This window comes from Astyanax mexicanus, chromosome 19 (assembly GCF_023375975.1).
Source record: "Astyanax mexicanus isolate ESR-SI-001 chromosome 19, AstMex3_surface, whole genome shotgun sequence".
NCBI classification, from domain to species: Eukaryota; Metazoa; Chordata; class Actinopteri; order Characiformes; family Acestrorhamphidae; genus Astyanax; species Astyanax mexicanus.
The window spans coordinates 24,930,045-24,944,789 of NC_064426.1; the positions used below are offsets into that span (position 1 = coordinate 24,930,045).

The 14,745-nt window shown below is 39.0% G+C and overlaps 1 protein-coding gene across 2 annotated transcripts in view; it reads right to left on the reverse strand.

The window, feature by feature from the left end:
• Positions 1-292: 292 nt before the first annotated feature.
• The window catches only part of znf281a (zinc finger protein 281a), a 28,370-nt gene continuing 13,917 nt past the window's right edge, over positions 293-14,745 (reverse strand). For both annotated transcript variants that reach the window (XM_022672904.2, XM_022672911.2), the window contains exons 3-7: positions 11,603-11,704; positions 9,904-10,027; positions 8,986-9,069; positions 8,738-8,856; positions 293-8,243 (exon numbers count right to left, since the gene is read on the reverse strand). In XM_022672904.2, the coding sequence (XP_022528625.2) occupies positions 6,438-8,243; positions 8,738-8,856; positions 8,986-9,069; positions 9,904-10,027; positions 11,603-11,704 (2,235 nt within the window). In that variant the 3' untranslated portion in view covers positions 293-6,437. The remainder of the gene's footprint in view (positions 8,244-8,737; positions 8,857-8,985; positions 9,070-9,903; positions 10,028-11,602; positions 11,705-14,745) is intronic.

The window sequence follows — 14,745 nt, forward strand, 5'->3', positions numbered from 1 at the left end:
TTCTGAAACCCAACAAAACAGTGAGAGAGAGAGAGAGGGAAAGAAAGAAAAAAAAAAGACAGTGGCACTAATTAAGAGTGATATAATTATACAACTATCTTTTAAACACACACACAGAAGGGTGTACCTTCTGTAAATAGTATTGATTAAACAAAAGCAATAAAAGCTCTACATGAGGTAAAGCTGGGAGTGCCCTGAGGTTTTACAAGATCACTAAACAGAAACAGATTACAGCTCAGTTATACATCATTGACACAGCAATAGAAACCAATTAATGATCACAGACGCAAGCTTTAATAACAGCATTTTTTATTGTTTGTCCTAATCAATAATAAATTCAAATGGACAGGTACAGCCCTGTCAGTCAGATCACGAGAATCTGTAATAAAATAATAATAATAATTAATAATAATAATACAAGTGAAAAGAAAAAAGAACATCAGCTACAAATTTGGTGTGGTGACAAATAAAGGGGGCAGAAAATAGTGGGGGGGGGGGGAAAGGAAAAAAGCTAATCCAACAAGGGAGAGAGAAACTTAGTGTTGTTGAACATTGTAAACAATAAAAATACATTATTTCATTAATAATTTAGCCACACAAAAAAACTTGTACTTCAACTTTTGCATGTGATGACTTTTTGATGCAATTCGAATTAATTCATAATGAATCAATCAATAAAAAAAGTTACAAATCTATTTGAAGGAGGTAATAACTTCCAACGAAAGTTAATGTAAAAATGTTTTTCCTTCTCTTCAGAAAATGGCAAATTTACAAGAAGGAAAAAGCATTTATAAATTTCAATACACTGCAACGTCAAAAGACTATTTTGAGTCATTTTGGGGCATTTACAACTACAATAACAAAACTAGACAATTTAAATAAACAACTGGCAGATTCATATTTTGTCAAAAAGTCAAAAACAGCTAAAGCTGAGATACAAGGTTTTTGCACAACAGTAACAATACAAATGCATGTGTAATCATGATGGTACTTTGGGGGTTTACTAGTCTGAAGATGACTTTCTAGAAAAGAAGTATTAATAATGACACTCAAAGCTGCTCTTTTCCATTTTAGAGCTAAAATTTAGTGCAAGTATAAAAGTCTGTAAGCACTTAACATTAAATTTAAGAAACTATTTGTGGTTCAAGACTTTGACTTTAATGAATAAAAATAAAATCATTAGTTTACAATAAAAGTGTTTAAAACGTTAAAACCACCTATCCTCCACAATTATGGCCTGACCGTTTATTAGCTAAACTGCTAATAAGAAACATAGCGCTGCATATAGCATAATCACCTATTTAAATTTTAAATTAATTGACTGGACATAGTTGACAACAAATGGGCAGAAACGGAAAATAACATGTAATTAACTTTTTTATTATTGTATTGTATTTCTGTTTCCAACCCTAAAGAAGCAACCATCAAGCAGCCTGCTGGCCAATGTTTGCTAAATGCTACTGTGTCGTTTTTACCATTTGCTATCATTTAAAACACTAATTTGGACTGAGAATGCAAGCATTAAAACAAAGCACATGTTTATTAACCCAAAAACAGTTTCTTATAAATGCTCTAGGTGTTCTAATTAGGGCCTGTACACTTGCTAATTCAGCTAGCACTCGTTAGCATTCAAGAAAAAAAAGAATACACGGTTTTTCAGCACAATCCTACTTTGCTGTATTTTTGGCACACAGAAAATCACCACAGATAATTGGCTTATCTTTGCTAAATGCTACTTTGTTGTTTTACCATTTTCTGTCATTTTAACTCTAATTTTGTTAGTTGCTGTTGAGATGTTTATTAACCATAAAACAGTTTCTTATAAATGCTCAGTTTAGAGCCTTGTAGTTTTGCTAATTCAGTTAGCAATAGTTAGCATCCAAAATGAGCTAATGGGTTAGCCTCAGTAGCTAGCTGATAAACAACAATGTAAACCCTTGGAGCTTACACTTGAGCATCTTTCTGTCAGGCACGACCTACAGTGCTACTCAGCAGTGATCACTAAAGTCATGTTTGATTCTTTTTAATGCTTATCAGAGAATATTTTTTAAATAAATGCTGATATTTTGTTATTAAATGACTAGCTAGCCATATTAGCAGTGCTAGATGTGATCTCTCTACAACTGTTGCTGTTTTACAGCAAGAAAAAAATCTCTGTGGATCTAAATTTACAGGAGTGTTATTCAGACATTATTAAGCAAAAGAACATGATCACAGTGATGAGTGTTGAAGTTGATTTACTACTAAATGTAGTTTAAGGGAGAGAAGGAAGGTTAATTTAAGTCTAAAAGGAATCCTTTTATGCTACTTTGCTTCGTTTTTAGCACACAGTAGATCACCACAGATTTTATAACATACCAGTTTTGCTTGCTTAAAAATATAACTGAAACACGTAACAAATCATAGTACTATAATGTTTTATTAAAAAACAGATGATAAATGTTTTAGTGTTTGTGTTTTTGCCAAGTTCTTCTTGACACTGTCTCAGAAATGTCAAAGAACGGACAGAACTGCTTCAAAATGACAATACTTTTAAATCAGCTACCACTAAAGGTTAAAGGGGTTTTTCCTTCTTCTGTAATTTAGTTATTTATATTTATCCAGTTTGAGCCAATGAACCTACCCAACTAAGCCAATAAACCTCCTCTATAACTTGTAATGCCCAAGACTTGGGCTGCTATTATTAGTACACATAATCCACAATATCTATTATAAACCTTGCTTAAAAAAAAAAAAACGCCTCCAAATTTTAGTGAACACAAAGTGCTGCGAAACAAGAGCACAGTGGGAGAGGGATATTGGCTGCTCACTCACTCAATTTACGCTCGGCTCGGTCTGGGTCACTTAAAGTGCACAAACAAAGCAACAAACTACATAATTATCCATGAAATATTTGAATATTCTACATATTTCAGGCATTGCCATATAGTTCAGCTGTTTTTATCCTTTTGAAGTGATTGAGGTAGCTGGAAATAGGACCTGTGCACCTTTAAGAAGGAGAGATGGAGGGCATGGCATAAATAATTGTTGACTAATTGCAAAAAATAATAAATTTACCAAAATAATCATTAGTCCAGCCCTAATCCCAACACATAGGCAATTCCAATTCAGAAGGGGTGAGGAGAGGGCGCCATCTACTCACCCAGAGAGAGTATTACCAACTGTCACACTCAATGAATTCTAATCATTGTCTGTGCAAATTAAAGTGATATGGATTTTAGCATGTTGTAAGAAATGAACAGGATACGGTTTCAAAAAAGAGTAAACAAAATAGAACTACTTTGTAACAGTTATTTAGGTTCTGCCATAGAAATAAATAACCATCTGTGGTAATCAATAAAGGATGAGTAAAATTTAAGATTGTGGTTTATGTTTGTGTAAATCAAGTAAAAACAGGTTGGAGTAATCCTTTTTAATTCAGAGCTAGTTTAATGCTAGTGAGGATACTTTCTAGAAAGCCATCTTCAAAAAAAACCCCATAAAACAGAAGATTCAAGATCTGGACCAAAATATAAAACAACCGAATAATAAAAATAAAAAAAAAACATTTGAGGATCTTCTGTAAGAAAGCCACACAGTCCCTGCTACATACACGCCTCACTCTGTCCCGTATCCCTGCTCGTGTCTCGTCAGCGATATGAGGTATGAAGAGGTCAGCTATGAGGATTCATATTCAAGTGATCAACGATCTGTGTCATCATTGTTTACCATCATTATTATTATTGTTGACAGAGTACCCAAGCCCTATGAGTGACCAAGTCCGCTACAAAACAAAGTGGTCAGTTTTTGTTCCCTATGATCTGTCTGTAGTCATCCCATCCCTATGCAAGATCAGTAGGTGCATCAGGGCCAGTACTGGGGTGCAATAGGAATCAAAACAAAAGACAAAAGAAGGACACGTAAAAATAAAGGTTCCTCAGTGGTTCTTGGCTTTGATGCATGGTTCTACAAAAAATACAGTAATACTTCACAGTGAAACTTTTTCAAAATGGTCCTCACTGCTGAGAAAGTTCACAATTTTATTCAAAAGCAACTGGCAATATGAAAATGAGGACTGTCTTGGAGGTTCTTAGGACTAATTTGAGGAGTAATCAAAAGGTGGTTCTTTTATTTTTATCAGAATATAAACAAGATTTTTATCCATCCGTATCATACTATGTTCCACAGGTAGGCCAATTTATAGTTAAGAGTCTTTAATAAGGACTCACTCCTCAAATCTAGTGAGGAGGGCAGTGTGGTTATCCACTACACCAACCAATGTTGAGCCAAGTAACAGCTCAGTTTTCACAAATTAACTTCAGAGAATCGGATTAGGAGATACACACAATTGTCCATGTCTTCTCTCCAAGAAACCTGTTTTGGGACCTTCATTTTCACGCGAAAAGATGATAAAATGATGGTAATTTAAGGACAGAGTGACAGCAGCCAACAGCAGTGGCGGAAGACAATGCAGTTATTGATTGAAGAAAGTAAAACAATTCATAATACTTCTATAACTTATACAGTACAAAACATTATGACTTAAAAAAACATAGTTGAAGGTAATACTTCACCCCTGCATGCACACAAAAGACGCTTTCTTCACTGCGAAATGTTTGTACTGCTTTCTTTCTCTTCTTTTTTTTTTGGATCGCTTCACTAGTGAATCCCACAGTAATTTCAGCATTTCCAAGAGTGGCACATTTTTCACGTACTGTCAGTAATATATATTTATTAAAAAAAAAAGGTAAAATAAAAAAATAAATAAACAGAGCTAACAGTTACGCCAACAAAGGGGGCAGCATTTCTCGAGACTCAACACAGTTTCCTTAGATTCAATACTTACAAAAAAAAAATCCCTCCCACCCCTCCCCCGTTCTAACCTGTCCTACATACAACCAGGAGAAGTTAAAAATAAAAAAATAAAATACAAACTTCCCCCAAACACGCACACAGGCGAAATAAACCCACCCTCCCATTCACTGAGTGAACTAAACCATGCCATCCAAATGTAAGACCTCTTAATATTCCTATAAAACAAACACTCGCCCACCCTTACTAAAGCTACCCCCACCCCTCAACCACCCCATAACTCTAGATTACCTGCACCTGCAACCACCCCATTTCCCCTCCCCCATCCACCAATCCCCATCGACTCTTTTAAAAATAGCATGTCAGTTACAGAGATGACGTCCTGATGTTCAGTATGGGTTTTGTCTTTTCTTCTTGGCGAAAAAAATAAACAGGTTTTGACAAAAGTGCTAGACTGGACTCTCGCCATTTGCGAGAGAAAGGAGGCGGGGCAAACGGAAGGTGAAAAGAAAGAGGGGGGAGAGGAAAGAGAGAGCCTGAAAGAGGCACAAAAATAGTCCTATGAGCTGGTCAATTCCAAGAGGCACTCATCATATACACACATATACACACAGTGCCCTCTAGTGACAACCCCTGGCTCTGCAGTCCAAAAACAGAGGGAACCATGGAGTGGAAAAATAAGAGGCTGTCCTTTCACCTCCCTTTCCCCCCTCTCTCGACCTCACTTCACCTCCCAGTCCCCGGCAAAAAGTTACATACGGTATCTTACATATAGATATTCTTATAAATATATATGGCCCTTATTGAAAGAGAAATGTGAGCATTTCACATTGAGATAAAAGTACCATAATCTCTATATAGCTAAGTGGAAAGTGTTGTCAGTGTAGTAGAGCAGGCAGCAGTTTTTGTTTTATCTTATGCTTTGCGATCGATCATTCACAGAGTAATACAAAAATAAGATATCACCCCCGAAATAATTAACAAACAAAATAATTAACAAACAAACAAAAAAAGATTCTTGGTATTTGCAAATTGTCCATCTTTTCCAGCTCAATGCATTCTTGCTGCCCCTCTGATAAAATTCTCCTTTACACTTTTTTTTCCTGAGTAATACTTTAATCCTTGTAACAGACAATCTTATTTTTTTTTTTAGTTTTCTTTTTAATTTTTTTTTTGTTCCTTTTTTTTTGCTAGTTCAGTTCTGGGCTACTCCCTGCCATTGCTATCTCATGGTTATCATCATCATACACTTGTGAAGCTGATTGCTACAACATGATCAATCCATTGAGGGGGGAGGAAAGGTAATTGCTACTCTATTTTTGCTTTAAAAAGTTGTCCTATTGATTAGCAGAGCAGTCTCTAAAACACTACTAAAAGAGAAAAAGGAAGGACAAAAACTAATAAAAGGAAAGAGACAAACACTAAAAATTGCATCTTTCTTTGGCCTCTCGCAGGCCAACCGCTCTGAAAAGTTCATGGTAAATATAAATGGCAGTGAGATAATTACGAGAAGAAAAAAACAATAAAATAGAACAAAATAATAATTAATAATAACAATAATAATAACAATAATAATAGCAACGAGAACAATGATAAAAAATAAAAGACGAGTTTCAAAACATGTCAAGAAGCTCTGCAGCCTGTTTTCAGTTGTAGCTTTGGCTTGGCGGGGTTTTGGGGGGGCCGGCACTGACTGAGTCACTCACATCAGCCAAGAGGCTGCTATACCCTGAGAATTCGGAGACCGGTGTCTGGATGCGGTGCTCCACCTCGCCCCCGTGATCAGTGCCGAAGGCCAGGGGCCGCCGACCGCCTTTGAACTGCGCCCCGAAGGCCTGCGCAAAGTTCTCGATCTGGTAGGAGCCCTTGGCTGGGTCCAGGCTGGCCAACGTGTCCTGGGAAGCAGCAGTAGCAGCCAGGGAGTAACCTCCTGCAGTGGTGGTGGTTGTGGTGATGGTGATAGTGGCTCCATTTTCATGGGCCTGTGGTTCTTTCTGGGCCCTGAGGTCAGTGGGTGGCGGCTGCATCTGATAGGCGCTGGCGTTGGGGGTGTGAGGTGGTGGAGGTGGAGAGACGTGCTGTTTCTCCAGCTGCTCTGTGAGCTCTTGGGACGGTGTAAGCTGCTGCTGTTGTTGCTGCTGCTGCTGTTGTTGTTGTTGTTGTTGTTGTTGTTGCTGATGGGATTGGGACTGAGAGTGGGCTGAAGGCTCCAGACCGGACAGGTGGAAGGCCTGTGGAGATGAGGAACCCTCTAAGAGCCCAAAATGGGACTTTGGCACAGTGGAGGTGAGGGAGGGAGAGGAGGATGAAGAAACCGTTTGAACAAAGGAGTACTCCAGAGGCGAAGTGGTGTACACATGCTTATCCGAAAGGAGTGTCCCAGGACTGGAGTAAGGTCCAGCAGAGCCAGGGGAAGGCCCAGGACCTGGGCCAAGAGAGAAGCCACCACTGTGGCTGGTCCGTTCTAGTGCCTGCAAAAGGAAGCGAGAATACTCGTGCATGATGGTCGTTTTGTCTCCACCACCAGGACTATGAGGGTCCCCCTCATGGCCCAAGGGATCTGAACCGTCTGCATGTCCTGTCTGTAGGTCGACAGGATGATGATGATGATCAGACAGGTCGAAGGTCATGTCAGGCTTGTGAGCGTAATGTTCTAGCAAGCTCTGCAGTACCTCATCCGGAATGCCCGACTTGTCATGCTTGATGTCCACCAGAGGGGAGGGGTCAAGCAGCGCCAAAGATGGGTCTCCACCGTCCATCACCCCAGAAACGACACCTTGAATGACCGTTGGCTGTGGGTGAAGGTGAGTTACACCCACATCGTACTCAGACGCGCCACTCCCCGTCCCACCCACTCCATTGTTAGCCGCATGCAAGTACCGTCGCTTCTTTACGAACTGCATGGCGTCGTCATAGTTGCTGCTGCTGCTAGTGGGGCCCGCTTTGGCCCCTGGACCCTGAAGGAGGCCCAAGCTGTCCATCTCCATGCCTCCAGGCTTGGGCTGACCTGCAACATGCCCGTTTTTCTCTAAGCCCTTCCTATTGCCCTTCTTGAAGGCCATTTTAGGGGCCCGGCCATGTTCTCCTCCATGCATGCTGAGCCCAGGGTCCTGGATTGCTCCCGCTGCTGACGACGATGATGAAGACGATAAAGAAACCCCTCCATGGTTTTCCACAGTGCTGAAGTCAAGCAGACTGTACCCCTCCGTCCCCTGACTATGTGAAGGCCCCATGGCCCCCGTTGACCTCTTGCGTTTGCCCCCCTCACCAGGGTTTTTGGACTTGCCCCGTTTACGGCCGGGGGTGGCCGTGTTTCCCTGAGTGATTCCGTAGCTGCCGTGCCCCACGTCGCTTTCAGTGCCCAGCTCCAGCTCTTCACCATCTAGACCCTTCTTTGTGACATCTCCACACGTCCGCTTGTGCTTCAACAACCGATCCGTCCTGGAAAAATACTGAGGGGATAGACAGGACAAGAAAACTTGCAATGAAATTCCTTAATAACATAAAAAGTGTGATTGCTTTCATACAGTGCGTCTACTAGTAGAATTAGATCAATCAGTGCTTTAAGGGTCAATACCCGTCGACAACTCGTCTTTTAGAATGATTTGCCAACTGATATGACTGATTAAGGGTTGAAGACCCAAAGTGCAAACCTAACCAAAAAGAACTGCTTATCTGACAGTAAAAATCACAGTGGATGTGATTTTATTAGCTGTCTGCCTATTGCTGCTACACATTTGGCTTGCTGGCAGTTTGAGCTAATTATTGTACTCTTGAGAGGGGTATCCAGTTAGTAGTGTTACAAATCTTTACTTCGCTTTCCCATACGGCACACTAGTTTCAAGTAAATCTACCTTGATTGTTTTGTAATGACATGATCACTTTGCTTGGTCCTAGATCAGAAACTGTGTTGCCTGTTGGTCCTAAATGTCTAACTGAGGCTCACCTGTTGGCAGGTGTCACATTTGTATGGCTTTTCTCCACTGTGAGTTCTTTTGTGTCTCTCCATGTGGTATTTCTGAATAAACCGCATGTTGCACTGGTCACAGCTAAAAGGCTTTTCTCCTGGAAAAAAAAAACAAGAGGAATAATCAAAGATAAACAACATGGTGCCCAAAAACAACACAACGTACAAGACTGGATTAAATTAGATTCAATAAATAAGACTGAAATGAGGAAAAGAAAATGTGTTACCACTGTGGATCTTCTCGTGTCTCTGCAGGAGGTATTTCTGAATGAAACTCATATTACACTGACTGCACCTGAAAGGCCTCTCACCTGGAGGAATGAACAGCAGTATAGCATAGAGGTGATTGTGTGTGTAGGTATTTACGGACACATTCTTAAACAACTTTTCCAACCAAAAAATAACATGATGAGCCATCACTAGAGACTTTGGAGATAAAAACAACAGTAATATAAAAAGCTTAGAAATTACACAAAATTCTTAAAATCACACACTATTCTGGATAATGTGAATAAAAAATAAATAGTGCAATAAAAAAAAAAATAAAAAAAAATAATTATATATATATATATATATATATATATATATATATATATATATATAAACTGATAGTACCTGAATATAATTAAATCACTATAATACTGCTGTGGTTGCAAAACATTATTTTTCAGGTGTAATAAATAAAACACTAGCTACAGCAGTGCAGAATCCATGTGTCTGTAACTGACACGTTCAATACAAAGCTTTAGAAAATAACTACATTTTTACTACACAGAAATCATATTTTTCTCTATTTAGCTACAAGTAATGGTAGTATTCTGTACAATAAATGTAAATTGTAAAATGTAAATGTAAAACTATATAAATCATTTGCATAAAATGATGCAAGAGTTGACTGAATTACTACAAAGCTTCAAGATCAATCCACCCCCTTCATTTTGAACATGCTCACAGGCAACCTCTAGTGTGGGAATTTATATTAGCAAGGAATCCTCTGACACAGATGGAACTTTATATAGTGCTGTTGCTATTCCAGGGCCAACTAAAGAGGCATACTGGTTTGCCACGGCTAAACTGAACATCAGTTCACAGATGAACCAATTTGATCTGGCTCTAAATAACCGTACAGTGCAGTGTGTACTGACCCGTGTGTATGAGCACGTGTCTGCGGAGGTGGTAGGAGCTGCGGAAGGCTGCGCTACAGTGGTCACAGATGTGCGGTTTGGAGCTGGGAGACAGACTCCCTCCGTCTGGATCCAGCATCATAGACTAGATAGACAAAAACAGGAAAGATTAGCAACACACATCATCACACACACACACACAAAAAAAAAAAGAAGCAGTCAACTGTTACAGGAGAACCCTATAAAACATGCACTTAAATGTACACAACTGTATATACACATATAAACACATTTTATATTGATATGTGTGAATTCTATCAGTCAGGTTATAAAAAGCAGTAAAGCCACTCCGCTGAAGTACAGCGTTATACAGGAGTTTCAGTGACGTTTTTCCAGCACAGAGTTAAGAGCAGTGTTAGCATTAGCCATTAAACACAATAAACACTAACTTTTTCACCATTCAGAGGTAAGTATTATCGGCCTGTAGCCTGCTGCTAACCCCTGCTAGCACTGCTGGAGCAGCATTGGCATTAGCCGTGCAAAGCGCCATCTCTTTCGTGTTAAAACAAGCTAAGTGGGACCAACGCAAGGTGATATCGACCTGGATTGTCAGAACACTAAGGGTTCCTCAGTCTACCGCTGTCGACGGCATTTACTAGCTCTAACTGCGGCTAGCGCTAGCTGTTAGTCGCTAGTGCTGCTGCGCCCAGCTTTAGTAGAAATCTGGAAATGTAAAATAAACAGAAGCGCTTTACTCACCCAAATAAACAGTTTTCAAGAGAGAAAACCCAAGCTACACAACAGCAACCAGGTGGCAACCACAGAGTAACCACTTGGAATTCCATCTCAACCATCTAACACCACCACAGCAACTATCTGAAATGCCACAGCAATCATCTAGCAACACCAATGCAACTACCTGCTCTGTCTTGCCTTGCTGCTGGTGTGCTACTGCTTCATAGAGTGGCATGTTAAGCTTATACCCCTTGTCCACAGACATTCATAAGGACAGTGGAATTTGTGCTACGTGTTAGCTAGTTAGCACCTTGGTAGAGAAGGTGAATGAATTAGGGCTGCATATCCTTTTATTAAGTATCCCCTCAACTCCGGCCTTAGAGCCCCTACAGCGGGGTGAATGGGTAACGTCTCAGCAGCATAGTCGAGGGTAAAGGCCACAGCCAGCGCACCTGAACACCATGCTCACATTCACGTTTCAAACAGGTTTGCCCCACTCAGTGAAGCACCCATGCAACTACCTGTAATACCACATCAACCACTTAACGACAACAATTACTCAGAAGCAACACAATAGCAACGACCGGCGACATTAACCACTCAGTTGGAATGTTTAACTAAAAGTGACAGGAAAATAAGTTAATTTTGCTACATAGCAACACCATATAAACCCCTGGCGTGTTTTAGTAACCGCTAGCAACAGCATAGACATCACCCATCTATCACATGCAGTAGGAACTCCATAGATATCACCTAGAATACCACAGCAACCATGCAGCAACTGCCTGGTAGTAGTATACAAGTTACAATCCCCACCATTCATATTTTTTTATCAAATAATAAAAACATTTCAGAAAAGCTTTTTTCCTCAAATATTCACTCGGTGGAAATATTTCATAATTTGGGGATTTTTTTTGAATGAGGTAAGAAAGGTAAAATAAGAGAAAAATAAAAAACAACAGAGAATGACTGCATGTATTTGAACCTTAGACTCTCCTCGTTTCCTCCGCGCCTTGGCCTCCTGTCCGTCACCATTTGACCTTCGACCTTTCCTCCCCGAGGAGTCTTTTCCCAGCCTCCCCGACAGCTGGGGGAACAACAAAGGAAGAGAAGAATAGAGAAAGAAAGAGAGAACAAGTAGAAAATATTAGCATAGACCAGCGCTAGGAGAAAAACCAAGAAACACTTTTATATCGTTCTTGACTCAAAAGCAGTGATATTATCTCCAACATTAGGACTAAATTAGAGCCTAGTTTGGGCATCAAGAGTCTTACGTTTTGTGTGTGTGTGTGCGTGCGTGTGTGAGGCAGAAGGCACGGTGATAAAGTTCTTATTTACGAGCCTATGAATCTTTCCCCTGAGAATCAGTGCCGGTTTCCATCTATGGAAAAAAGCATTGGGATTATTAAGCAGCTGCGAGCGGCCGAGCAGCGACTCCATCTCTAAACCCTGAATAATCAAACAGCTCGGAGTGCAGCTCCAGCTCGAAACAAAGAGCCGCACGCCTTAATGATGCTCGATTCACCCAACCTTCAACACACACACACACACACACTCATACATACTTAACCCCTGCCTGCTGAGACTACAGAGAGAGAAAAGAATAGAAGAAAGCCAGTAAGAAATAAAAAAGCAAGAGACAAACAGAGACAGAGGAGATGGAGAAAGAGATATTAGATGAATATGTAAAAAGAAAAGAGACAAAGAGTCGACTATGCACAAGACAGTAAATGGAAAAGAAAGAAATATAAAAGAAAAATAAGAAAAAAGGCAAAACAAACAAAAAGACATGGATAAAGACAAAATAAAATTGCACAAAAGTGAAACAAAAACAAAAAGGAATGGAATGGAAGAGAGACAAAAGATGAAAGATTGAAAGAATGACAAGCACGAAAGACAAAGGAAGAGAAAAAAAGAAAGAAAAAAATGAGAGAAATGAGAGAAAAAGAAGAGGAATGTAAGTGAAAGAGAAAGACAAACAAAAACTAAATAGGAAGAGAAGTGAAAAAAAATTGATTTGCATGAGAATATAATGAGAAATTAAGATTAAGAGAATAAAAAAAGAAAAGTTTATAATAAATGTAATAAATGGTAATAAATGCAAAATAAAAACAAAAAATGAACTGGAGACAAAATGAGAAGAAGTTAAGAAAAAGAAGAAACAATAAATAAGGCCATTTTTACATTAAAACACAAAAATTGTAATAAAATACAAGTGGGTGAAGAGTATCTGTCTGTAATGTAAGCAAATTTGTCCCTGAGCACAGCACACATACATGACTTTACAAGTCGCACAAATGCAAATGTGTTATTATTTACTATGAAGAAAAACTTAATGTTAATAGTTCAGGGAGCGAGAACCATGCAAAATAACAGACAAAAAGACATAAAATCTGACCGTTTAAATGTTCAAATTGCACACTAATCTAAGACTACATATAAAAAGGTGACAAACCTAATTTTAAAACATTACATGTGTCCACACAGCCAAAAAAAATGTTTTGCACTAATTTAACATGAACGTAGCCAGAACGAGAGAGAAGAAAGAAAGACAAATAAGGGAAATCGAGAGACAGATTAAGATAGCCAGCCAGCCAGAAAAAAGTGGGGAAGTGAGAGAGAGAGAGACAATGGAAGGTAAACAAACTACAAAATAAAGGAGAGGGAAAAGAAAGACATAGAAATAAAATTAAAGAAAGTTTAGTGAAATTCAGATTTTTGGAAGAATGAAGACAAAAATTGGGGATAACAAAAAAAAAAGAAAAAAAAAAAAGGAGAGAGAAAAATAGCAAATGAGAAACAGAGAAAAAGACAGACAGAAAAGTTAGCCTAGGGCAAAAAGAGAAGAGAGAGCGTGTGTGTGTGTATGTGTATGTGAGAGAGAGAGAGAGAGAGAGAGAGAGAGAGAGAGAGAGAGAGAGAGAGAAAGAGAGAGAGAGATGAAATATCAGAGGTCCTCTGGATTAAATTAGGCACGGAGCTAGCCAAAACAAACCCAGCTTCATTTCCTCCTCTACTGCAGCCGAGTGAAGTGGAAAAATAACCAGACCTCCACAAAACTGCAGCTAATAACACTGAAACAAGTACTATAACCAGAGCTGAGGACCAATTTCCACAACTAAACTTCCATAAAATTCCTACAAATCAGGAAAAGCGCATCGAAAGCAGGGATTACATTACATCTCAGTCTGGCTGAATCTGTGCTGGTTCGCTCTAGTCTGCTCCTATTTCTAGTCTAAACTGAGCTAAATTAGTCTTACTATTACTCTACCAAAAGTCTGTAAATACTGAGGTAAATTTAAGGTGAGGATAGATCTGGTAAGATAAATTATTGATTAGAATGGCACAGCTGAGGGGTAAATCTATGCTAGGAATACCCCTAATGAGAAGGGCTGCAACGATTAGTTGATCAAATCGACTACAAATTTCAGTGTGACTAATCATTAATTTGTGATTGTACCGTATTACATCAAGTGCTGGGGACAGAAGCACAATAGGAGATGGGTAAATGGGCTCACTGACAGTTTACACTCAACTTAATCTGTCTTTCCAAAAGTGCCCAAACACAACAGATTACATATTTGCTCACTAAATATCAGTACTTTTCTACGTTTAAACATCGACTTTTAAATGCCTTTTAAATCTATTGTTTAGCTATTGGCTAATAAAAAAAATAATCATTAGTTGCAGCTTTACTATTGAGGCAGATGTATATTACTATTGCACTGGTGAGGTAAATTCAAGGTAAGAAACACATTACTATGGGAACTGTATGATTAGAATAGAACTACGGATGTTATTTATGATTAGAATTGCACTATTGAGTAAGGGTGTAATGGTATGTGTATTCTTTACGAACTGTGACGGTACAGTGGTCACGGTTCGGTTAGCGTAAACGCACGCAGAATACACGGTTATCTAGACGTAAAATCAGGCAGGTCCCTAGTCATTACTGAAGTATTTTCAAAGCAAATTGTGGTTTTTTTTTTAGCCTACTGTAAACTTGTAAAAAACATACAGAAGAAAAGTAAAACAAGACATGGTTGAAATGAAGTTCACTTATTATTATGAAGCGAATAAAAGGAGAGGCTATACAGAATGCCAAGCCTCTTTTATTTATTTTAATTT